Genomic DNA, 25,049 nt, shown 5'->3' with positions numbered 1-25,049 from the left:
CTCTCTCTCTCTCTCTCCCTCCCTCCCTCCTCTCTTACTCTCTCTTTAAAAAAAAAAAAAAACAAGGACCTGGGGACTTTGTACTGAGACACCTGTGACCCAAACACCTTTTGTCTGCCACTTCCCTACTTCCACAGCAATCTCTGGCCTGGTCCTGAAGCCATGAGGGGTTACTGTCCAAGGCTGTGATCCAGGTCCCCAGGAAGCTGTGAGGACACACAGGGTCACCTGCTTCCTGCTGTTACCCCACTCTTTGTAGATCACACAAATGTGAGAGCATGGGGACACTTTGGAAATTGTATAAGGCCCTCCAGCCTTTCCTTATACTCCCTATTTTATACAAATTCTCTTTATAAGAAATTGAAACACAGAAAGTGAAAACACTTGCCCAAGGGGACACAGGCCAAAGTGGCAGAACTAAGACTTTTTTGAACCCAGGTCTCCGAATCTGCTTTCCCTCCCCTTCTTTTCTCCAAATTCTGGAGCCTGGAGGCCTTGGATAATAATAAACACCAGTAAACTCAGTAAGTGCCTTTCTTTTGACCAGTAACCACCCTCCTTCTTATGACCAATCAGACCTAATCCTGAACATTCTGTTTGGCCTCCATCTGGGGCAAAGGCCTGTGACAGTTTATCAAACCCTGAGGGTGTGCTCCGGAAACCCAACCAGAATTTCAGCTTGCACAACCAATTAAAGCAGACCTGGGATCAGAATGAGACTAAGATATCCCCCCATGACTCAGCTCTTCCCTGATATTTGGCTCCCATGAAGCAGTAATCTGAGACATAAACCCTGGTCCCCCTTAACATCTCTCTAAGGTGAGTCAGCACATGCCACCCTCCTCAGCTGGGCAGTGCTCCCCAGAACACAGGCACCACCTGTCCCTTCGCCCCACATAAAGCTTTTGGAGAGCCCATAGGACTGTGAGAACTTTGCCCTCTGGAGGAATTCCACACACCCTCTCCACCCTGTAAGGAAGATTGCCAATCCAGACCCAAGGAGCAAAGTCCTAAAACGGGAGGAGAGGAGACTGGTTTCTGCCGAGGCTGGGCAGAGAAAGAAAGCCAGTGCCCCAACAGAAGCACCACCAGAAGCTGGTGCCATGGATGTCTTGGTCCGACTCCTGCAGCTGCTCATGCTGCTCCTGACACTGCCCCTGCACCTGATGGCTCTGCTGGGTTTCTGGCAGCCCCTGTGCAAAAGCTACTTCCCCTACCTGATGGCCGTGCTGGCTGCCAAAACCAACCGCATGATGGAGAACAAGAAACGTGAGCTCTTCAGTGAGATAAAGGGGCTGATGGGAACCTCAGGGAAGGTGGCTCTGCTGGAGCTGGGCTGTGGCACTGGTGCCAACTTCCAGTTCTATCCTGCTGGCTGCAGGATCACCTGCCTGGACCCAAATCCCCACTTTGAGAAGTTCCTGAAAAGGAGCATGGCTGAGAACAGGCACCTCCAATATGAGCGGTTTGTGGTGGCCCCTGGAGAGGACATGAAACAAGTGGCTGATGGTTCCATGGACGTGGTGGTCTGCACTCTGGTGCTCTGCTCTGTGCAGAGTCCAAAGAGGGTCCTGCAGGAAGTCCACAGAGTGCTGAGGCCGGTGAGCAGAGTGGGAAGGACGGGGGCCTGGGGCAGGCAAACAGCATTGGCCACCCCAGAGTTCCAGGGCCCCAGGAGGGGGAACTGAGGTACTAGTACATTAGACACCCTACCACCGCCACCTGCTGCTGAATAAGAGTGACCATGGTGGACGCAAGAGGATGCTGTTGGGGCAGACAGGAGAGTCACCTAACAGGAAGTGGAGGGAGGTGGAGAAGTCACCTAAGGAAGTGAAGTTTAAATTGAGATCAAAGGAATTAAACAGGACATGGAGGGTGGGGAAATAAGTGTGCCAGTAGAGATATTAGGGGGAGTAGAATCCACACATTTTTTAAATCCATAATATTTCAAGCGGTGCATAGAGAGAGGGGAGTTTAGGACAGTTTCCAAGTTTCTGGCATGAGCAACTGAAGGGATAATGGGTGCTAGACCATTTGCTGGAATGGAGGAACACTGTTTGGGACTTGTTAGGTCCCAGGAGCTGCTGAGACAGCCAAGAAGCCATGTGGGCTGTTAGAGGGCTAGAACTGGAGGCAGGAAAAGATGCAGCGTGGAGATAGAGAGTTGGACATCGCCAGCTTGCAGCTGCTAATTAAGAACTCAGGGGTGAGTGAATCACTAGGGGAGGGAGTGGGAAGAGAAGAGCTGGAGAAACCCCCTGTGGTTATCGGGCAGGGTCTGAGGTTTCCCTGGGATGTTGGAGGAGACGTCAGGAACAGCTATGGCACGCACCTGAGTCTTGATAGAGAGGCCTGGTGCATATAGAGAGCCATCTGCCCTTGTTTCTTAGTCACCCTCTGTCTGCCCTCTGGACCTTCTTTAAAGATCTCTCAGCAGTCATTTCCCCCTCAGTTACAAGAGGTTCTTCACAGGCCCCTTGAGGGAGGGTAGGAGCAGGGGGTGCAGAAAATGTCAGAGCAGCAGTTTGCTCCATAAACTCTCAGACCAGCTGCTCCCACTTCACTAAGAGATTTGGCCAGGCTTGATCAGAGGGAAGGAGGTGATGATAGAAGGAAGGAGCAGGATGGAGCAGCTAGTGACACTGACCCTCTCCTCCCTCCCAGGGAGGAGTGCTGTTATTCTGGGAGCACGTGGCTTATCCGCGAGGAAGCCAGGCCTTCATGTGGCAGCAAGTTTTTGAGCCCACCTGGAAGCACATTGGGGATGGCTGCTACCTTACCAGAGAGACCTGGAAGGACCTGGAGAATGCCCAGTTCTCTGAGATCCAAATGGAACGACAGCCCCCTCCCCTCAAATGGTTACCTGTTGGGCCCCACATCATGGGGAAGGCTGTGAAATAAACTTCCATGGGGGGGTCATTTGCTCCCTCCCCTGTCCCCAGTCAGAAAAAGCCACCCACTGCCAAATCTGTCTTCTACTGAGAGGGATCTAATCAAGAATGAGAGAAGCTTCCCCTACCACCATCATCCCTAGTTCCTCCCTCCCTCTGCCTGAGGGGAATATCTAGCTCTTAAAAAAAAAAAAAAACTATTTCTACCCTGACTAGAGGGAGGAAAACATTATGCTCTGTCATTCCTTAACTAAAAATTCCCAGACTTCACCCACCCCCTTCCTAGGACAGCTCCCATCCCTTCCCTTGTCCCCATGGGAAAGGTCCCCCTGCCCTCCTTAGGTTACTCCTATGTGCCCCAGGGACTAGTCACAGAAGCCATGGTACTCCAACCCTGCCTGGCCACCCGAGTGTCTCTCCCCCCCACCACCTTTATCCTGAGCTGTGGGGGTACCAGAGAGTAGGGGAGACCCTGGGGAGGAGGGAGCAGCACTTAGCAAAGAAGCCAGAGGTTTTGTCTTCAAATGTTTTTTAATAAATAGACAAAATCCACTAGACTGATGCAGCAAACTAAGGTCAGAGGAGAAGGGAAACTGAGGAGGGAGAAGCCCCTGAGTCAGCAACACAATCTCCTCCCTGACTGTCCGGCTAAGGCACTTTGGGGGAGACAGGTTACACAGCGGGAGTGGCAAAAGGAGGGATTCTGATCCCCACCGTATTGCAGGGCATCTCTGCCCTTCTTGCCCTGCCCCACAGCCCCATCCCTGGTTGACACCCTCTTGTCTCCCAGCATTCCAAGGGGAAGATGGGGCTGGTTCTCATGGGTGGGTGAGGTCTGTGCTCCTGAGAAAGCAGATCCTGCCAAATCTTGAGGCAGTGTCAGCAACCAATTCTACTCTCTTCCTCCAGAGGAGCCACTCAGGAAGAGATGGAAGGGACCCTTGGGCCAGGCTGAGACCAAGGAAGCTAGGCAGTGCCTGGCACAGGGTGCACCTCAGGGCCCAGCTCAGGGTGCCCATCAGCAGCCAGGATGGGGTGTGCGTCAGGACTTTCCCGTCGGGGACTGCCCCAGTTGTTCCTCAAGATGGTCCCTGTCTTCTCTTCCTTGAACTGTTGCCGGTCTTCACGGGGGATCTTCACTGCATGGTACTGGGGCACTGTGGCCTCGGGGTGCTTTGCCCGCTTGAAGAATCCCATCTATAAGGACGCCAAGCCAGACTATGAGGAGCTGCAGGGCTGAGGTCCTGGGGACACACACTCACAGCACAGACCCTTGCCCCCACCACCCCTGGGAGAGAAACAACCAGCTGAAGCAGAACAGAGACAGGCCAGCCAGCACCCAGCACCATGGGCAGCACCCAGGGTGCCACCAGTGCCAGGGCCCCAGGTTCTCATTCACAGCAAGAGGAAGATCAAGAGGGGGCCCGAGGAGCAGGAAAGGAAATCTTCTTGAGCCTCTGAAAGGGAGGCTTGGAGGTGGAACATCAGGACCTCTAACTCCCAAGATTTCTATCCACCCAAGCTTCTTAAGAGGCCAACAGCATTCCCCATAACACTATCAAGATCTGAGGAGGAAATGGCTTCCTCAACCCCTGCATACCTGGCCCCTTCCGGCCTTACACACCCCCTGTGTGCGTGTACACTGGGTAGCACCTCCCTTAGGCAGGGACCTCTCCTCCCTGAATACAGTACTCCATCCCCTCCTAACATCATGACCATGCTGGTCCTGCACACCAAGACGGCCATGTGGCCTTCCATACTCATACTCAGAACTGCCCAAGACTCCCACAAGCTCAGGCTGCACAGCATCTCTTTGCACATCCATCTCTACACACTCATGCCTACAGAAGAGACATGCATGGAGCCTCCCCACACTCCTACATGCTCAGCCATGAGCCCACCCAGCTCTTAGTACATGCCCCCAGCTGTATACACACACCCTTATAACCTCAGCCTCCTTATGATTTCTCGCCTCCGTCACTAGGATTCACATCACCCTCATGCAAACACATTCCTTATTCCTGATCCCTGAAGGCTAGAGCTCTATTCATTCTCACATACATACATACATACACACATGCACACACACACACACACATAGTTGCAGACACACTCATGCACACATACAAGTTACCCCACAGTCCCTGGACCCCCAACTTCCATGGCCGACGGCTGTACAGCCAGATGGGCTCTGTGATAGTTGGTGGGGAAAGATGAGCTCTGACTGCTCCGATGGAAGAAGCCACACTGGGAAGTTGAGGGAGGAGGGGAGCAAAAGAGGCAGAGGATGGAAAGACTGAAGATGAGGGGGCCTTATCTCTGCTGTTTCTGGGGTGCAGGGGGCAGGCATCCTGGGGCCAGTTTCATGAAGACATCAATCTCCCTTAAGACTGGGCAGGTTCCCCACTGCTTAGATGCCACTCCAGAGCCTGGTCCACTTGCCAAAAGGTGTGCTCACTCTGTGATCAGTCCCAGGGGACAGGTGGGAAGTAGGGTAGTGCCCCGCAGAGCCCAAGGACATGCACGGTTCTGCAACCATCCCCAGATGTGGTATGTGGCTCAGAAACGATGAGCCCTGGTGATGAATGTGACTGCCTGTACTGATATGTGGGTGGGTGTGCTTTTACGTTGCACTCCAGATGTCAATGGGATTCTGTTACAGCTGGGTGTGTTCAAGAATGGTTCCATGTAGACCTGGTATGTGGAAGCTCAAAGTCCAGCCTTGCAGGCAGCTTCCTGGAACTAGTTCTCCACACTTGGTGGCCTTTTGGGCCACAGTTTTCTTTCCAGCCTTCACTGCCACACTCATTAAATCAGACCATACTTCCCCAGCTCCATGTCTTTACCTACCAGGGGCCTTCTGGAAGGCTCAGGCCCCACCCACCCCATCTCCCCATATCCAGATTCTATCAACTCACCTTCCTTTAAGACCCAGCTCCGCAGCCCTCTGCTCTTTTTTTTTTTTAAATATTTATTATTTAGTTTTTGGCAGACACAACATATTTGTTTGTATGTGGTGCTGAGGATCGAACCCGGGCCGCACGCATGCCAGGCAAGCGCGCTACCGCTTGAGCCACATCCCCAGCCCAGCCCTCTGCTCTTGAGTCTCCCTTCCTCTGAACTCCCCCTTTCTCAACTCAACCCCTTCTGCCTTGTCTTTGACTGTGAGGCTCAATAACCCCACTACGATACAAAATTCCTGAGAACAAGATCTGCATGGACTTATCTTTGAAACACTCAGGGCTGGATAGAGTCCCTGGTGCATGCAGGGTCAGCGCTTAATGTAGATTTGCTGAATATATGGGTGTGAAGGTGAGTGAGAGAGCCACAGTTCAAATGTCTGCCTGCCCCAACCAGGAAGTCTAGCCTCCAGCAGGTGCCCCCCTCCCCAAGCCTCACCTTCCACAGGAGCAGCACCAGCAGCGCTAGCACCAGCAGTCCGGCCAGCACAGCCAGGAGGATGACCCACCAGGGGACTCCTTCTGCCACCACAGCCATAGGGTCTAAGTATACCATCACTGGAATCTGAGTAACAAGGGGTTAATGGAGTGAGAGCTGGAGGGAGAAGGAAAGAAGAGAGTTTCCCCACCCAGCCAGCCCAGCCCTGCAGCTCACCACAGTGGAGGCATCTTTGAGCAGCAAGTTCTTGATGGAGGACTTCACTGTGATGTTGGCTCGGACAATCACTTCCAGGGACTTCACAGCTGAGTACTCCTAAGGGAGTGGAGAAGGGGACCCTCCTCCTAAATGCCCCATGTTCCCCTCACTTTCCCCCAGCTCCTGAAATTATAAATGGAATGGTGCCCAATGCCAAGGTTGATTCTGTCTGTATTGGTTCAGGAATATGCTGCATTTAGACAAGAACAAGGTAGCAATGAATCTCAGTGGGGCCTCTGCAGAAGAAGAAACACAGCCTGAAGCCCAGCAGAGCCCTCACCTCCAGAAAGGTGCTATTCCACAGGCGGCCCCAGACGTGCAGCACAGCCGCACGGTCAAAGCTATAGAGTGGACAGCTGAACACCACACAGTTGGCAGTACCACGGGCGCAGTCCTGAGGACAAGAACAGGCAGGGTTCAGAGCTGCTCAGCCCCACCCCATTAAGCCTACCATCTCTCTTATTTTCTTTTCAGGACCCCTAACTTCCCTTCCCCAGGAAGTCTTCCCAAACTAACCCTATTGTCCAAAATAGCTGCCTACCCCAAATCTGAGCTATTTGGCTTTGAAATGCATGAGGGGCACAGAGGGGATCTCTTAACAGGAAAAGGCAAAGTAGCTTCTCCAACTGATTCTTATTGCTACCTTATGATGGTTTCATTTTTGAGCACCTACTATCTGCCAGCAATTATCCCACTTAAGTATCCTGCAGAGTGCATATTATTAACTTTTTTTTTTTTTGCAGTACTGGGAATTGAACCCAGAGGTATTCTACCACTGAGCTACATCTCTAGTCTTTTGTATTTTTTATGTTGAGATACGGTCTCACTAAGTTGCTCAGGGTGGCCTCTCTCCTGCTTCAGCCTTCTGAATTGCTAGGACTGCAGACATGTACCACCAACCCCAGAATTACTAACATTTTTCAAAGGAGGAAACTGAGGACCAGGGATGCCAGGTGACCATCTAGCAAAACTATTAAGTTGTGGAGCAGGTATTGAAAGTCAGGTCCACGTTATACAAAACCACAGGCCTGCACTAAGCTCAAACTCACTGAAGGAGGAGAAGGTGACACAGGATCTGCTGGAAGGACAGGAACTCAATCTGTTCCTTCCAAGACTGACCTAATCCATTTGGACCAAGTTGCCACTAATAACCTATTTGTATAAAAGTTATGTTATATTCATCATGTCACAGTCCATTTACAGAAGAATGGCTTTGAGAGTGCTTGAAGTTACTTTGAGTCATCCTTTAGTTTGCAACTTTTGAGCAATTCAAGAGCCCTTAGTCAATTTGTTTTAAAAGCAAGACTATCTGCCTTAACTTTGTGTGTTATTTTCATATGTTATGTTAAGTGAAACAAGCCAGGCATGGAAAGACAAATACCACCTGATCTCACCCATATGTGGAATCTAAAAGAGGTGAACTCAGAAGTAGAGAGTTAGCATGCTTACCAGGGGCTGGATGGGTGGGAGTGAATAGGAAATGTTAGTCAAAGGATACAGTTTCAGTTAGGCAGGAATAATAAATTCAAGAGCACTATTACTACTGTACATTGTGATGACCATAACTAATAACAATATATTGCATTCTTGAAAATCATCAAGAGCTGGGTGCAGTGGCACATGCCTGTAATCCCAAAGCTCAGGAGGCTGAGACCAGAAAATCATAAAAGAATTCAAAGCCAGCCCCAACAACAGTGAGGTGCTAAGCAACTCAATGAGACTTTGACTCTAAATAAAATATAAAGTAGGGCTGGGGATGTGGTTCAGTAGTTCAGCAGTCAAGTGCCCCTGAGTTCAATCCCCGGTACCGCACCCCCCCCTAAAAAAAAACAATTAGATTAAAAAAAAAAAGAACAAGGTTGTAACTCAGTGTTAGAGCACCTGCCTAGGATACATAAGGCCCTGGATTCAATCCCTAGCACTACCAAAAAAAAAAAAAAAACAGATCTCAGAGACCTATTCTATCCTGTATAGATATTTTATATAAATCTAAGACAAATGATTGCTAGCTGACTGACTGGTCAAGGATTCTGCTTGGAGGAACACTTGGAATTGGGGAGTATGTGGGGTCAGCAGTTGCCTCATAGGCACCCGCTCCCTCCAGCTGTGCTGCAAACTGTCTTGTCAACTTGTCCTTGCCCAGGTGTTTGACCACCACTTCTTGACAGGCCACTCTCCCTGAATGTCCACAAAATGAAGCTCTGGACCCCCACAGCATTCCTATCATGTTATGCCCCAATTGTGTTCACCCTTCCCTCACCAGGGTGACGTTTTTCTTCTTCTCAGCAGAGGAAACTGGCCACCAGGATGTGGTGGGTGCCAGCTGCTCACGAGGCTCCTGCTGCTCCAGCTGCTCCAGCTCTCGTCGCCTCCTATCCCTACTGTCCACATCCTACACAGACAGAAAGGGAAGGACCAGTGACATTCCTCCAAATGCAGGGATCCTGAGGTCACATATCCTCCACACAACCCACACATGCTCCCCAGGCCCATAACATCCCTGCCAAGTCCTACCCTGCCTACCCTGCCTAAACCTCACCAGGCGGAGGATGTTGGGCCTGGGGGAACAGAGCCCTTTCTGCCCAGGCCCCTGACCGCCCTCCAGCTCCACTCGCATGGGATACAACAGCCACTTCCCATTGGCAATCTCGTGGGGCCACATGATGTTGAGGAAGGCGGAGCCCAGGGTGTTGAGCGACTGGCCTTGGTTGGAGACCTGTGGGAACAGAAGGAAGGGCGCTCAGTTTCTGAGCAGACCCTAAACCCACAGAGACAAGGGGACAAGGCTGAGGAGATGGCATCAAGAAGCACAGTTTCAGCAAAGACTTGGGAACAAGACCAGATGAGGCACCATTCTCTCCCCAGAGGCATCCTGAGCAGGCATGCAGGAGGCTCCAGCCAAGCCAGGACAGAATTCTAAAGACAGACATCAACTCTTCCCCAAGGTCCCATCCCTCAGACCAAAAGGAAATGAAATGGCCAGTCAAAAAGAACAGGAGATGGTTAGCTGAGGACCCAACTCCAACATATGCCCACAGCCAAGGTCCATGTGTAAGGCAGAGGCCCCAAAATCACTGGACCATGCAGCCCCTTATCCTCTGGGCCAAGAATGGAGAAGGGCCATGAAGGGCCCATATACCAGGACACTTACCGTGACCTCATACTTGACCTTGCTGCCCACATCCCGTTCAGACCGCATAGCACTCTCACCCCTCACCACACCGGAGAAGAAGAGTTGCTGTGGTACAGCCACCCTGGTATGAAGGGGTCAAAATAGAGGCTGAGAAAGCCTGGGGTCTGGCTGAATGGAGAGCCAGAAGTGAAAGGGCAGGCAAGACAGAGCCCAGGCCAGGGTTTAGGAGTGGGGATACCCCCACCCTCCAGCAGAGCACCCCACTTGGGCAAGGCTTACCCTGCGATGGACAGAGGCAGCTCAATGAAGACACGGGCTCGAGCAGACACGGGATGCAGCTCCTGCTCACTGATCCTAGCATGTACATAGGGGCAGTGGTGGGCAGCAGGCATGGGCACCCCCGTGGGGTCAACGAGGACAGTCCAACTGCTATCATGCTGCCAACATCCTGCCCCAAGAGGCTTACGTGGCCAACAGCAGCTCCACTTCCAGTTCTGTGGTCTCAATGGTGATCCCAGAGGTGCTGAGGATGAGGTAGAAGGTGACCTAGGCCAGAGTGGAATGAGAGAGTCATGGGGGTGGGGGGTGGCAGTAGGAGATTAAGGAGCAGCCACTCAGGCAGAACTAAGGGCAGATGTACCCACCTGGGCACCTCTCTTCATAGGGTTCCCCAGCTCACACTCCACATGGGAGGCATTCTCATTGGACAGGCAGAGCGGCTTTTCCTGGAATGTGGTAGGAAGGAAAGGTGAGATTGGGCTACTGGAGCCCTTCAAGACCCCACCCAACCCTGCCCAGGCCCCTCACCGCAGGATCCAGGGCCCGGACTCCTGAATAGTGCAGTGAGGCAGGGAGGGTGACCAGGAGCTGGGCTTCATGAGCATCGTCCCCATCAGCCTGGGGCTGGGCGGGGTTGGAAGGCAGGTTGGTGACCATCAGCTCAAGGCCAATGACTGGCTGCCCACTCAGTGCAAACAGGGCCGTTGTTCCATCCACATCCCTGGAGGGTCAGATCTCACTCACTCTAAGGTCAGAACACCCTCCCTGCCCCTCCACTCCTGCCTCCCCCACACTCACCCATTGCACACTGCCGCCTCAGCATCCCTGGACTCTCCCCCCACCCCAGGTCTCCTGGATCATACACCAACCCAAGTCAGGTCTTTCTGTGCACCAATGAGAGCCAAGGGATCACCGTCCTCATCCCAGTCCACTACTTCTTCCTTTGGGCAAATAAATAACCTTTCTAGGCCTCAGTTCTCCATCTGTAAAATGGGACTAATAACTCCTACCTCACATCTGTGAAGACTAAACAATGAGATGGAAACTGTATGTTATGGTGTTGTGAAGGGTTGTTACTTATGCCAGGCTCCTCTGGTACCCCAGCCCCATCACTGACTCGATTCCCAGTCTTCTGGATGGTCATCTGCTCCTCTCTGGCCTTCTTTCTACAGGGTCAGACCCTCCCTCTGCCTGGTCTTCCTGAGGGTACTCCTCCCTTTCCTTGAGCTCTTGCCATCCCTCCCCCTTCCATGTGCTCCCCACTCCTCTCACATGGGCAGAGGCTGGAACTCTGTGTCGCTGACCCGGGCACAGAAACGGGCATGCACCAGCTGCAGATTGCTCTGACAAATCTTGTCTTCACCACAGCCTTGCTTCAGAAAGTGGATCTGGAAAGCGATTTGAGGAGAGGGTCATTCCTAAGGGGCAAAGCATGGGTTAAATGTGTCACAAGGCATATAGTGGGTTGGAGTATTACAGGATTAAACAACCCAGATCTGCTGTTTACTGGTGGTGTGGTACTTGGATGGTCACTTAGCCACTCCAAGCTGTAATGTGAGGGTGTATTGCCATGCTGTGGTAAAGACGAGCAGATCATTCCATAGCTACACCACATTTCCCCAGCTATGACTGCAGGCACTGAATTCCACATCAAGAATGACAAGAGTGGTAAAGGGTACCACTCCCAGGCTGCCTGTAAGAACTGTGCCAGGAGATTCATATTTCTCCATGCTGGCTGAAAAGCAGAAAGGACCTTGGAGGCCACATTTGATGGTGTGACCACTTTTGATGACAGACCTCCATCAGCCTGGGACCCTAAAGGATTAGAGACTAGAGGAACACCATCCCCGGACTGGAACATGTGGTTTTTTGGGCCATTTAACATTTGGGGGGTCTACTTATTACAGCAACTAGAAACATGAAGCACTACCAGGGTGATGTGTAGAAGAGATTTGCAAGCAATGAGTGGGTGTCACTGGTGAAGGACCAGGATCACTGCCCCTCCCAGCACCTCTTCCCATGCTCACCTCTGCCCGCTGGGTGCTAGGCTGGTGGGCATTGAGGATGGGGGCCACTGGGGGCAGTCCCTGGCCAAGAGCCTGTCGCCGGAGCCGAGGGGTCTGGAGACTATAGGACAAGGTCACCACAATGGCCCGAAGTTTGTCTTTGACATTGTCCTGAGAAGGGGAAAGATTGTTGCTCACTGGAACACCCCTGCCCCTTTCCACATGCTAGGATCAGTGAGCAGGAGCTTCACCCATTGTACACCTTGAATACATCATTTTTAATCCCCTAAATGACTCCCCAACCCTACCCAAGACCCCAGCCAGACACAAGACACATTCTGAAACTTAGAGAAGTTTAGAAAGATTAAGGACAAAGATGGAGAACTGAGCAAGGAAGAAGGAGGAGAGACTGCATTAGGGAAGGAAGGCGACCCAGGATTTAGGACACTGAGGACTAGATGTGAAAATGGAACCTGCCATCCCCACCTCCAGAGACTACAGGAGATACAAGAAAGCAGTCATGAGGAGAAGGTGAAGCCATAAGGGAGGTTTCTTGGAGTGATTCAGATCTCAGAAAGAGGTGTGAGCGTGTCAGAAGCAGCTAAGAGGAATAAAGGAGAAGACATGCGGTGAGAAGGACCCCCAGGCCAGGAATTGGTGTCCACCTGAAGCTGGAACATGGTGTCTCCACAGACTCGGTCATGCTGGTGCTTCAGCCACACAGTGCCTGAGGCCTGGTGCTTAGGATCATCTGGGCTACGGCTCAGAAAGGTCACACGCGGAACCTGGCCCCGGAGCCTCCTATCTGTGTCCCCATCTAATACATAATCCAGGGCTGTGGTGTGTGGGGAGAAGAGAGGGGTCGTGAGTTGGGAACATCTCCCTCTGACTCTGTCCCCAAGGTTCCCTCCTCTCCATTCAGGAGTGACCCTCCCTGGAAACCCAGTGAGATGACCAGAGGGAGAGGACCTCACTCACCCACAGTAGGGCTGTAGCTGCTGGGGACTGCAATATAGCTGAAACAGATCCTTAGGTCCACACTGTGGGAGCAAAGGGTGGCTTCTGAGCCAAACAAGGCTGATGTTCCAAGGTCCCAGGCCCACCCTTCCCATTCCTCCAGCTGGGAAACTGGAGAGAGACAGGAACAGGAAAACTAGACCTTGCTTGCTCTGACCTCCTCGGACCCCGACTCACCAGACTGAGTGGCCACCAGCACAGTTGGGCTGTTCTAAGTCGATGGCTCGGGGAGCAATGAAGACCTCGTGGGAGACGTGGAGAACAGGCCTGGCCCTGGGGGAACAGGAAGTCCAGAGTACAAGAAACATGAGGACAGGAGGCTGGACACTCATTAGCTTCAGACTTGAAGTGGAAATCAGAGTTACAGGGAGGAGATGATGGCCTCAAGGAGGGAGAAGGCAGCCAAGAGGGAGGGGCTTACCTGAAGAGTGCAACAGTGTCCGCCAGGGAGCCCACCAGCAGGTCAGGGTAATGGTTCCCATCCACATCCAGGCCACCCGACAGAGAGTAGCCAAAGCTCTTGATGCCCACAGCCTCGCCCTCCAGCACCTGGGGACCAGCTGTCAGCCTCCTTCGCTGAACCCCGTCTCCCCCATCTGCCTCCCCTGCCCTCTGCAGCCCTTATTCCACCCACACCCATTCCCTCATCACCATGAGTCTCCTCACCTGTGAAGGTTTGATGACCACCCCCAGGCTGCTCCCATGGTAGATAAAGACCTTCCCATCCCCATCAAAGGGAGCTCCCACAGCGATATCTGAGGGTCATGGGGAAAAGGCATCACACTGGGGAAGGGGTAGACAAGGGTAGGCCCCAGTTTCCCTCAGGCACTCGGTCTGTATAATGAGTTTTCTTTTGTATTGGGAAACTACAAAGTCCCAGACACCTGGAATACATCATTTTTAATCCCCTAAATGACTCCCTTCAGTTATTATTAGCTCAAAAAGGTCACAAAGCATAATAAAGTTCATATGTGAACCCAGAATCCTCTCTCTAAGCCCTCAGAAGACCACCCCCCTGACCTCTGAGGGGCTTCCCCATTCCTCCCCTGACCCCATCCCTCCACTGAATCTTTTCTTTTTCCAATCACACCTGGGAAGCCATCTTGGTTGAGGTCCCCCAGGACAGCCAAGCTGATCCCGAACATGGAGTCAGGGGAACCACAGAGCCGGAGTGGGGAGACCCCTGTCCAGTGACCACCCTGGTTCATGTACACATACACAGCTCCCCCCAGCTCTTCTTGGCGCTCAAAGAAGTAAGGGGCACCCACTATCAGGTCTGGCCAGCTATGGAGAAAGGGAGACAGTCAGTGTGGGGTCCTCCCAGGCCAACAGAGTCAAGAGAAGATGCCCAAGGTCACTTATACCTCCTGGACGCAGCACCCCCTAGACCCCACTCCCCTTGCCCACTCTCACCCATCATTATTCAGATCTGCCACAGCCAGGGAGTAGCCAAAGCCAGAGGTCAGACGCTCTCCAGAGAGCATCACTTCGGGTACTAGGCGACTGGCACTGTCTTTGCGCAGAATGACTACAGCACCCTTGTGGTTGGCACGGGGGGCCCCTGCCACAAAGCTCAGCTCTTCTGCTCGTACCAGACCCTTCCCAGAGTCAATGGAGAATCCTACGAATGAGGGATGACTTACCAGTTAGTGTTTCCCTAAGATTCAGAAGCCGGGTGCACCCCAGCTACCCCCACCCTGCCTGAGTCTAATAGGTCTGGAGCCAGAAGGTAAAGGTGCCCCCAAGTCATCACCACCATAGCTGGACTGCTCTTCCTCCCCCTCCAGTGGTCTGGCAGCCCTCCCACACTCTCCTGACCCAGAGACTAGAGTTTGGCACAAGAATTGTGATGAGGTCAGCCTCAGGGACTAAAGAGGAGGGAAAAAAAGTAATGACAGAGAAGCCCAGATGACCAGCAGTGGGAGGGGCACAGTGTCAGGAGCTGGGCTAAGGCAATACCTGTATCTACACACCCTAGGAGGCCCCAGTCCCACCCAGTGCACCTTCTTTGGCCCCACTCCCACCACGCTGACAGGAGAAGACTTCACGTGGATGGGAGGGAGACACAGACAAGCAAGGAAGAGCCTGCTTCACCCAAATGTCTCTCAGGCCTTTCCTTCTCCTCCTTAGCAGAGGGATGTAGATGAGACAATGGGGGGACTTACCAACAAGCTAGACCATTCTCCAGCCTGAGCCCACTATCAACCCCTCAGAGAAAGGCCCCCCAGAGGTCAGCACTGTCCTTCCCAGGACAGTCTCAGCCCTTTCTCTGTCATTTCATCAGGATCTTCCTCCATGAAGACCCCTCACTCACAGCCCCCAAGGCCGTGACCCTTGGAGTCTCCTCTTCTTGGGTCTAGTGACTAGGCGCTCAAAGGTCTTCTCTGTAATTTGGGCCCTGGGTGAGTATTGGTGGGGCAAGGCAGGAAAAGAAGGTTCCCTGGGGAGAGGGGAGGCCAGGGCCAAGCCCCCAGGGCCCAGGAAATGGGAGCTTACAAACCTAAGTAGCTATTCAAGGCCAAGTCTCCGGCTGGTCCTGGAAGCCGGTCAGCAGGATCCAAAGTTTTATACACGAGCTGGTCAGGGTCTGAGCTATCAATGTTGGTCACAAAAAGCAACCCTGTGGGGGTGAGGGGGAGGTGGGGAAGAGACACCAGGGAAGGGACATCCAGAGGAAGGACCACAGAGCAAGGAGAGAGAGCCAGACAGAAAGGCCAGAAGAAGATGTAAGAGGAAGAGGTGGAGGAAGAAAATGAGAGAGATGAAGAGAACAGAGACAGGGTGAGAGACGGACAGAGACAGAGACAGAAGGTTGGGAGCATGGAGGGTGGGGAGGACGAGAGAGGAGCAGAGGGTTAGAGCCGTTGTGGGCCAGGGAAGGGTCCCTACCAAAGTAGCTGTTGGCAGGGACCGGGATGAGGCGGGGGTCCTGCTCCTTCTCACCCCCCGCCTCGTAGGGCCCGTCGTCCAGGTGTGCCAGGTCCGCTGAGCCCTGCACACAGAGCTCCACCCTGGCTGTGCCTGCAAGGACAGTCCTGTTAGTGCCTGAAGCAGGGAGCAAGGAGCACCCCACAGGTGGGACACTGAGTTAGGCACATGAGGACATCCCTCCTCTCCTTTCCAGCCCCATCTTCACCCCCCCTCCCTAACCCAAGCATGCTGGGGTCCCCTGGACTTGGCATCACACACTCACCGAGTGTCAGCTCAGCCAACAGCAGCGTGCGGAGGCAGGAATGGCAGTGATGAGGGCTGGGCTGCATGTCGGAGCAAGCAGGCCCTGGCTGGGTGGGCAGACCCAGCTGTGCATGTGGGGGCTCATGCCAGCATGTGGAGGAACATTTGGCCATGCAAGGAGAGAAGATACCCCGTTCATGTGTGTGGTGGCATGATGTGGGTGGAAGGCATGGCAGTGCCCCAGGGCAATATGCCAGTGAAAGCATGGTCATGCTTGGCCACCTGCTGCCTGCAACCCCATCTCTGGGGTAAGAGGAGGTTTTGGTCCCCTTCTCCCCACTCTCTAAGGAGTGACTCACCCTTCCAATTATAAGTTCCTGGAGCCCCAAAGAGGAGGTAGTGGCTGTCGGGGGAGAAGGCAGCAGCTGTGCCCTGCTGGCAGAAACCAAATTGTTCGTGGCCCTGGGGGCGCCCCTCACAGAACTTCCACTCCCCACCATCCAGCTCATCACGGATGGCCAAGTCCTGGCTTAGCACAAAGCATCGACCGATCACATCCCTCGTCTCCAGGATCTGGTCTACTCGCTGCCTCGACTCATATCGATGTGCACAGGTCTGTGAGAAGAAGGCAAGAAAAGTCATTTATTTCCTGTGTGGACCCGGGATCTGCATGCTACCCACATGCAGACATGTGGCAGACATATCACACACACATGCACATCACTGGAGCATACCGCCCAGCCAGTGTTAAGCAAGTCCTTGCATTACCCAGCATCCCATCTGCATCTACTTCCTTGCCCTCTCAGAACATCACCCTTATTCCACATTCTGCGTAGGCACCCACAGATACAGAATATGTCCCTCCCCGGTCACAATCCTGCAATACGCTGAGCGTGGTCCTGTCCTTGGACCTTTTAAGGCCACCACTTCATTTACAAAGAACCTCCTTCTCTTTTCATTCCCCAGGCCTGACCTATTCTTGAAAGTCCAGGTCAAATCACTACACTACCAGAGTCCTTCCCTACTCCTTCTGTACTTATATGCTGGGGACTGGACCTCTCACTTAATGTTAACCATATTCAGCCCTGTGGTGACTTGTATTGAAAATTGTGTTGAAAATGCATGTTAGTGAAAGGCCCAAAGAGACCTATAAAAGAGAATGAGGGTGAGGGTTGTAACTCAGTGGTAGAGCGTTTGCCTCACACGAATGAGGCCCTGGGTTCGATCCTCAGCACCACATAAAAAATAAACAAATAAAAATAAAGATATTGTATCTGAGGCCCAAAGAGACATATAAAAGAGAGAATGAGGGTGGGGGTTGTAACTCAGTGGCAGAGCGCTTGCCTAGCACGTATGAGGCACTGGGTTCGATTCTCAGCACCACATAAAAATAAATAAATAAAATAAAGGTATTGTGTCCATCTACAACTAAAATTTTTTAATTAAAAAAAGATAATGTGGGGGCTGGGGATGTGGCTCAAGCGGTAGCGCGCTCGCCTGGCATGCGTGCGGCCCAGGTTCAATCCTCAGCACCACATACCAACAAAGATGTTGTGTCCGCCAAGAATTAAAAAATAAATATTAAAAAAAAAAAGATAATGTGTCCATCTATAACTAAAATATATATATATATTTAAAAAGAGAAAGAGAGAGAAAATGAGAATCCCCATGACTATTTGGCAGAAATCAGGCCTTCCACTGTCCTTATATTTCCTCTCTCAGTAACTAACACAGTTTCTTATGCTTAAAAGGTTCTCAATAACAGTTGGTAAACAGACGAGTGAAAGAACGGATGGTTAGATGTTTTTAGATTTTTAAGGAACAGGGACCGTGTCTTATACTTATTTATAATTGCCCTGGGAATCATACTATGTGTCCATCTTGTGCTCCGTAAGCACATCTGGGCATATGCACACAGATTACACAATCATCATCATAGTCATCATCATCATCATCATCATCATCCTTGCATTCAGCCACAAGACGCAGTACTCACGACAATCTTGCCCCCAGGTCCCTGGCTCCGAACACTGACTCCCAACCACTGGTTCTCCTTGCTTTCCTTTTGCACATCAGCTGGAGGCAAAACACTGGGAATTAGGGACGAGAAAAGGAAGCCAAGTCCTCTTCCCCACTCCACCCAGCAGGGCCGCACCTCCTCGGTCAATGTCCACTCTGTAGCAGTCAGTCTCCTCCAGGCTCAGAGGGCAAGCGAAGAGGCCTCCAGTGCGATTTGCCTGCTGCCCAGGAAGAGCTAGGGCCTGGGGAGCACCCACCAGCAGCCTGCATGATGGGGCAGAGGCCAGAGTTAGAGGTCAGTGTTCTCCAACCTCCCGTGAGCTGCCCAGGCCCAGGGGCCAAGCAGTGTTTAAGAACTAAAGAGAGGGAGAAAAAGGGATTTTTCTCAAATTCTGGTGAGAACAGACTAATACCCTTGGCCATACAAATGTCATGTTACATACTCTCTGGATGAAGGACCAACACACATAGCCTGGCCAGCACTGCTTGTTTGAAAGAACCGCCTGTTCCCAGCACCTGTTCCTGTCTAGGCCTTCCCTACCAACTGCTTGGCCCCATCCCCAGGCTCTACTCTCCTCCCCAACCCTCATTCAGTTGAAACCCTGCCAGAAATGCCAAGAATGCTGGGAGCAAAAGCAACAGGGGCCCAGAGTGACACCACAGTGTCACTCTGAAGCAGGCTTCTGAACCAGCTTCTGAAGCAAGACAAGAAGCTAGATATGGGCCTTCCTCTCTCTCATCAGGGGCCCAGCAAATATACCCCCACCCTGACCCCCAACAACTCTGCCAGCCCAGGATTCTATCAGCCACGTTGGCTATCATGGAAGAAGGGACAAGTTTCTCATTCTGTGGCCAATCCTACCCCCATTCTCCTCCTCCCAACCTGAATCCCCTTCCCCATTCTTCCTTCTCCTCCCACAACCATGATCCTCTCCTCTCTTCCCACCCCCTGCCACCCAGTCTTCTCTCCACCTCCCTTTCAGCCTCTTTCCCAGCCACGGCTTTCTTGGCAGGACAATTTTCCATGATCACAGCCAAGGCATCTTCCCCAGGGGAGGACTGTACTGGGAATGGAAGCTTCCTGGGTCCCCCAGGGCTGAACCCCCAGGCCAGGAGTGAAAGAGGAATGAGGTGAGCCAGCAATCCCCAGCTGGCCACATGGGTCCTCTCTTTGCAGAAGGAAGCACTCAAAAGTGGCAGTAGGGGCTGGGGATGTGGCTCAAGTGGTAGTGCGCTCGCCTGGCATGCGCGGGACACTGGGTTCAATCCTCAGCACCACATAAAAATAAAAATAAAGATGTTGTGTCCACCGAAAAACTAAAAAATAAATATATTTTTTTAAAAAGTGGCAGTAGGACAAACCTTAAGGCTTCTCACCCACACTCTTATTCCACCCCCTTTCCTGGGGGGCAAGGCCCAAAACTACAGGGCAATATTACAGACAGTCATCTGTGGGGCACCATGCCAGTTCTGATGGGGTTGGGGGAAGGCACAGAGCCATTCTCCCTTCCCTCAACTCCTCCTCATCTCTTAGCAGCTGTCATCCCATGTCAGAGCCAGTGTCATAAGAGAGAAGGGGGATGGGGAGCAATAGGGAAGGGAATATACATTCAACATTCATTTAACAACTATTTATTGAGACCCTATCATATACCAAACCCTGTGTCAGACACTAGTGAGACAAGGAAATAGTATTATTCAGCACCTACTATGGGTCATAACCTAAGCTAGACACCAGGAATGTGAGAAAATAATGTTTATCATTCTCCAAATAAGTGTCAGGCATTGGGCAAAGCAAGTCACATTCATTATCCCATTAACCTCACAACAATCTTATGAGATAAGGATTCTTTCCTTGTCTTCCAGATTAGGAAACTCTATTCAAAGATATTAAAAAGTCTTGCTGGAATTCAAATCTACATCTGCTTAACTCCATTACTTAAGGTCATTTCACCGAATGATTGGCCTGTCTTCAGTACACTTAGACAACTGTAGGAAAGGAAAAGGAGGAAAGGGAAAGGAGGGTATCTTGCACACAAAAGAATCTAGATGACAGGGCCCTGTGCAAAAAAAAATGTCAGCCTTTAGACTATTCAGCAGTGTCCCCAACCTCCAAACACAAGAAGCATGGGGCTGTCTTATTCATCTTTGTGCTTACCTCATAGGAAGTGTCAAGATGAGCTGGGGATGTAGCTCAGTGGTAGAGTGTTTGCCTGGCATGCCCAAAGCCCTGGGTTCAATCCCTAGTACCACAAAGTGGACTCACAGAGACACCCAGTACCTCAGCTGGTCGGGATATAGCTAAGCACACAGAGAAGCTGAAGTGTTTCATGCTTACATTTCCCCTAGAAGATAGGAATAGGGAGGAAGGGAGGGGCCTATATGGAGAAAGGAAAGTAAGTGCATAGACAAGCCTAACGCTGCTCTTGATAGAGAAGAAATCAGCCAATTCTTTCTGGAACAAGAGCATGCACACATGGCCTCTTCATCCCCTCCACCTCTGCCCCAGCCACACCTTCCTGGCTCCATCCCATGAGTCCCAGCAGCCCAGGCCCCCAGACAGAACAATAGTCACAGCTGCACCCACCAGAGAGGATAAAAGGTTGGCAGCTGGAGGTAGAGAGACCCTTGGGGGCCCAGCTAAGTGCAAAAGAAGGAGTAGCCCAGGGCTGGGGTTGTGGCTCAGCAGTAGTGCTGGCCTAGCATGCGTGAGGCACTGGGTTCGATCCTCAGCACTACATAAAGTAAAAGACAGACATTGTATCCACCTATAATTAAAAATAAATAAATATTTTTTTAAAAAGAAGAGTAGCCCAATACCCCTGAACTTCTCAATTCTCCACACATGTCAGGGCTCCAGCCTAAGTCTGGCCCCTTTCTGACCCCTTTCAACCTGGGTGGCCCACTGGGAAGGCTACTTTACCCAGCAGGTTGGTTCAGCCTTGGGGGGCCTCAAAGCCTTTGGATTCAGGATCTCTGTAAGGCACTAAAACTAGCCTCTGTGGATCACAGTACAAAAATAGCCAAACTACAAACACTTTCATAGTACCTGTTATAGGCTGTGAACTATTCTAAGCATTTTTTATATATTAAGAACTCTTAGGGCTGGGGCTTTAGCTCAGTGGTAGAGTGCTTGCCTAGCATGGGTGAAGCACTGGGCTTGATTCTCAGCACTGCATATAAATAAATGAATAAAGTAAAGGTCCATCAATATGTAAAAAATATTTTAATACTCAAATTATATATATATATATATATATATATATATAATCTTAGAATATATATAATATTACTCCTCAAACAATCCTATGATGTGGAAGTACAAATTGTTTATCTCTGTTTTATAGTTGATGGAAATTACCATGGAGCAAAATAAGAAGGTTAGACCTCAAAGTCTCATTCAAAGCCTTTCCATCAGTGAATGCTAAAGATAGCCTTATTTTTTTATTGTTGGTTGTTCAAAACATTACATAGTTCTTGATATATCATATTTCACACTTTGATTCAAGTGGGTTATGAACTCCCATTTTTACCCCGTATACAGATTGCAGAATCACATCAGTTACACTTCCATTGATTTACATATTGCCATACCATGTCTGTTGTATTAAGGATAGCCTTTGAAACTAAAAGCTAGGGACTGAGTAAGGTACCTGGCCTCTTAGGGCCACCAAGCAGCAGAGCGCCCCCTGCCGGAAAAAAGGACAAGGTTAGGCAGTCAGACCCCTCTGCAAATGCCCCCAAGCTTGGCTCTGGGAGTCAGAATCAGGAGCCACATTCAAAGAGAAGGGGAAAATGACAAGAGACCAAGCCATTAAAAATAACCTAGAATTTGCCTGGAAATAGCACAGAGAGTTCAGCATGTCCTAAAAAGGCCTCCAGTCCTGGAACTCTGGCAGATGGGGGAAAGAGAAGGAGGGGTGGGGGAGGAATGAGACAGAGATGAGGGAGGAAGGGATGGCAGCCTGAAGAAAAGGTGAAGTCAGTTCCTTTTTACATCCTAAAGTTTTAAGGGCTGTTGACCCTGCTCCCCGATGACTGTGATAATGGAACAAGGAAGATTAGAGCTAGCCCCCACTTTCTGTGACTAAAGAGAAATAAGCTCTTATCCCTGCCCTCTGCCCCCAGGGCAATAATGGGAATGGGACTGTCCCAGTGGACAGCATTGATTCCAGTAATGGACATTTAATGGGTCTTAGGCACTGGCTTAAGAGAGAGAAGCCCCCCTGGCAGGATGGGAGTGGGAAGCTTTGTTTCCCTTCTGGTCTCTCTTTTTAGCAAGAGCCAAGAGTACAGGAAGCATGACCAGTTGCAAGCTCCACCTAACTGTGTCCATCTCCCAGGGGTCCTGAACTGATGAGAAGAGAACTAGAATTGTCCTCTGCCCCTCACTCCTCCTCTGCTGAAATTTTTGGAGTTGGAAATTTCCTAAGGGGGAGGAGAGGGAGCAGCCTGGCCAGCATCCTTCCTGGATCTCTCTCACTGCTGCTGGTACTGCTGTTGCTGCTGCTGCTGCTGCAGCCACCGCTGCCACTACCACTACTCTGGAGACTGTTTTCTGCCACCCTATCACCAAACCACCAATGCAAGTTGCCAGGCCCTCCAGTCTCTCAATCTTCCTGCTGCCTTGAGCCTCAGAAGTAGCAGCTGCGCTCTCCTGGCCTTCCAGTGTCCTGTAGCCCTCACTCCATCCCACAGCAATGCTCTGGCAGAAAGTTATTTCTGGAGTCTTACCTTCCACCTTCCATCCCTCCCATGACACCCTCATCCTCTCTGTCCTTTCCCTTTCCTTCTGCCCTAGGTAGAGACAGAATGATCAGTCTTCCTTCCTGGGGGAATTTAGCCCTCTAAAGGAGAGGAGCCAGAGACCCTGGAGCTGGAACAAAGATGCAAATTAAGGGAAAAGGCAGAAGGAGATGGTTCCCTGCCAAGGCAAGAGCCTTGCTCTCCAACTCATCCCCAAAGCAAAATTCTGGGTCTAGGACCTGGACGGGGGTGGGCTCTAAATCCAAGACACATGAGATAAGTCTCCAGGTTGGGATATGGGATGTCTCTGGGCAGCGTAGGAGTTGGTAGAGTTTGAAGATAGAGACAAGAAGAGGTGACTGGTGAGTCGGGGGTGGGGAGTGATCTGTGGCTTGGGCCTGGGGACTCTGGGCGGGGGTGGTGACTCACCAGCTCTGGGGTCGGGGCTGCAACTGCCGATGCAGGGCCACAGAGAAGCCGAAGAGGCTGCCTGGCTCTCCTTCCTTGCGCAGAGCGCCCATCACATCCAGATTGAAGGCGACAGCCCGTGGAAAAAGCAGTCCGGCGAACAAGAAACCAAGAAGATAGCAGATCCCAGGGGGCCCCCAAGAATCGCAGCTCCGAGCCCCGGCCATGGGACGAATCCCGTGAGTGCTCCCCAACAGTGAAACAACAGTGCAAAGAAAAAACAGGTCTCCCCGGGCGTGTCTCCAGTTTCCGAAGTCTAGCTGGTCTTTCAGGGGGGTCTTCCAATCTTTCGCCCGGACACCCCGCCCTCGCTCGCCCCTGGCAGCACCAGCATCGGCTGGGACAACTACAGCGGCCGAAGCTTGGGAGTCCACTAGGCTCCCGCCGCCTCTCCTGGGGTGCCGCCCAAGTCCCGCCCTCGGCCCCGCCCCCTCTTTCCCGCAGCAGGTGGAGACTACCGCACATTTTCAAAAGATGCCCAGACCCTCAGTAGGAATTGGCCTTGTTCCCCCTGTACCCCCAGCCCAACACCAGCTCCGCCCCACCCCATTCTCCCGCACCCCTATTCTAAAGAGGCGGAGATGGCGCCTAGAAATGAGGAGGGAGCAAAGAAGTACAAATAGGAGGATCAGAAGAGAGAGTAAGAGAGAAGTACGATGAGACCGAAAGACAACCTGGGAAGAGAGCTATATAGACAAAAAAGCAGAGGAGAGGAAGGGGAGAAATTCTGGGGGTATGGTCCCTTAGCATCCCGCCTCCCCACCATAGCACAGAGCATCCCTCAGGCTGCTGGAAAACCACTTCCCACGCCCCAGAGACTGGCAATGGTAGAGGCAATGCTAGTCACACTGTCAGCATTTTTTCTTTTCTTTTCTTTTGGTACCGGGGATTGAACCCAAAGGCACTTAATCACTGAGCCACATCCCCAGACCTTTTTTATTTTTATTTTGAGACAGGCTCTCGCTAAGTTGTTTAGTGTCTCGCTGATATGCTGAGGCTGGCTTTCAACTTGTGATCCTCCTGCCTCAGCCTCCTGAGTCGTTGGGATTACAGGCCTGCGCCACCACACCCAGCACATTACCAGCATTCAAAGAACAGAGAAAAAGGCCCAGGCAAAGAGCACAAAGAACAACTCCGGAAGTATAGGGAGGGTAACAAATAGAGAAATGGAGAAAGAAAAAAAATAGAGAAGGAGAAAGAAGTGCAATAGTTCCATCAACAAAGACTAGAATGAAGGAGGGGAGGGCAAGAAAAGCCTGAGTGTTATACATGAAGAGCAAATTAGCTAGTAGGAGGAGATAGGTGGTGTCAAAGAATGGCAGGGGTGAAAGAGACAAGATCCAAGAGACTGAAGGATGGAAAGGGTGTCTCAGTTACCAGACTTCCCAGGACTGTACACTTCCCATGCATCAAAGGGGAAGGAGACTGGAAGACCAGAGTCCTGGGCTGGCTCAGGCAGGAGCTGGGTGGGGCAGAAGAGGGATCTCCACGGGGACCTAACAGCCTGTCCCTCTTTCTCTCCCTTCCCCCCAAGGCTGGGACAGAAGCAAAGGGAGGGGACATTTTCCAACCCTCTGCTATTTATAACTCCAATCCAGAAATGGAGCCAGGAGAAAAGATAGAAAATAATTTGGCAAAACCGGAACTTTGCAGGCTCCT

General features: G+C 51.5%; 2 protein-coding genes across 11 annotated transcripts in view; one reads left to right on the top strand and one right to left on the bottom strand.

Annotated features, from left to right (window-relative positions):
* The window catches only part of Itga7 (integrin subunit alpha 7), a 30,711-nt gene extending 6,915 nt beyond the window's left edge, over nucleotides 1-23,796 (bottom strand). Inside the window, exons 1-26 of one of the 10 annotated variants that reach the window (XM_078053366.1) lie at nucleotides 23,352-23,702; nucleotides 18,313-18,440; nucleotides 18,154-18,233; nucleotides 16,517-16,772; nucleotides 15,873-16,004; nucleotides 15,484-15,603; nucleotides 14,397-14,604; nucleotides 14,074-14,267; nucleotides 13,650-13,738; nucleotides 13,405-13,532; nucleotides 13,161-13,256; nucleotides 12,945-13,006; nucleotides 12,632-12,801; nucleotides 11,988-12,137; nucleotides 11,233-11,348; nucleotides 10,489-10,681; nucleotides 10,326-10,406; nucleotides 10,148-10,227; nucleotides 9,961-10,035; nucleotides 9,700-9,802; nucleotides 9,088-9,264; nucleotides 8,809-8,940; nucleotides 6,829-6,942; nucleotides 6,507-6,605; nucleotides 6,291-6,416; nucleotides 3,404-4,088 (exon numbers count right to left, since the gene is read on the bottom strand). In XM_078053366.1, the coding sequence (XP_077909492.1) occupies nucleotides 3,858-4,088; nucleotides 6,291-6,416; nucleotides 6,507-6,605; nucleotides 6,829-6,942; nucleotides 8,809-8,940; nucleotides 9,088-9,264; nucleotides 9,700-9,802; nucleotides 9,961-10,035; nucleotides 10,148-10,227; nucleotides 10,326-10,406; nucleotides 10,489-10,681; nucleotides 11,233-11,348; nucleotides 11,988-12,137; nucleotides 12,632-12,801; nucleotides 12,945-13,006; nucleotides 13,161-13,256; nucleotides 13,405-13,532; nucleotides 13,650-13,738; nucleotides 14,074-14,267; nucleotides 14,397-14,604; nucleotides 15,484-15,603; nucleotides 15,873-16,004; nucleotides 16,517-16,772; nucleotides 18,154-18,233; nucleotides 18,313-18,440; nucleotides 23,352-23,557 (3,546 nt within the window). In that variant the 5' untranslated portion in view covers nucleotides 23,558-23,702 and the 3' untranslated portion in view covers nucleotides 3,404-3,857. Of the gene's footprint in view, nucleotides 1-3,403; nucleotides 4,089-5,025; nucleotides 5,139-6,290; nucleotides 6,417-6,506; nucleotides 6,606-6,828; nucleotides 6,943-8,808; nucleotides 8,941-9,087; nucleotides 9,265-9,699; nucleotides 9,803-9,960; nucleotides 10,036-10,147; nucleotides 10,228-10,325; nucleotides 10,407-10,488; nucleotides 10,682-11,232; nucleotides 11,349-11,987; nucleotides 12,138-12,631; nucleotides 12,802-12,944; nucleotides 13,007-13,160; nucleotides 13,257-13,404; nucleotides 13,533-13,649; nucleotides 13,739-14,073; nucleotides 14,268-14,396; nucleotides 14,605-15,483; nucleotides 16,005-16,176; nucleotides 16,356-16,516; nucleotides 16,773-18,153; nucleotides 18,234-18,312; nucleotides 18,441-23,351 lie in introns of those variants that run through there. The other 9 variants (XM_040280513.2, XM_078053358.1, XM_078053360.1 and 6 more) reach the window with 9 other exon arrangements.
* Tmt1b (thiol methyltransferase 1B) lies at nucleotides 993-2,955 on the top strand. The gene is made up of 2 exons (XM_005335712.5): nucleotides 993-1,601; nucleotides 2,665-2,955. The coding sequence occupies exons 1-2, from the start codon at nucleotides 1,104-1,106 to the stop codon at nucleotides 2,899-2,901; spliced, it is 735 nt and encodes a 244-aa protein (XP_005335769.3). The 5' UTR covers nucleotides 993-1,103; the 3' UTR covers nucleotides 2,902-2,955.
* Nucleotides 23,797-25,049: the final 1,253 nt, after the last annotated feature.

Source organism: Ictidomys tridecemlineatus, chromosome 6 (assembly GCF_052094955.1).
Source record: "Ictidomys tridecemlineatus isolate mIctTri1 chromosome 6, mIctTri1.hap1, whole genome shotgun sequence".
Classification (NCBI taxonomy): Eukaryota; Metazoa; Chordata; class Mammalia; order Rodentia; family Sciuridae; genus Ictidomys; species Ictidomys tridecemlineatus.
The sequence above is the reverse complement of the archived record's forward strand: the minus strand, read 5'-3'. Positions and strand labels throughout refer to the sequence as shown.

What these genes read in the sequence shown, in the direction of transcription:
- Tmt1b (XM_005335712.5), top strand. Translation starts at nt 1,104, where the DNA reads ATGGATGTCTTGGTCCGACTCCTGCAGCTGCTCATGCTGCTCCTGACA. An exon ending in TCCACAGAGTGCTGAGGCCG is followed by an intron (nt 1,602 to 2,664) that starts GTGAGCAGAGTG and finishes CCTCCCTCCCAG; the next exon opens with GGAGGAGTGCTGTTATTCTG.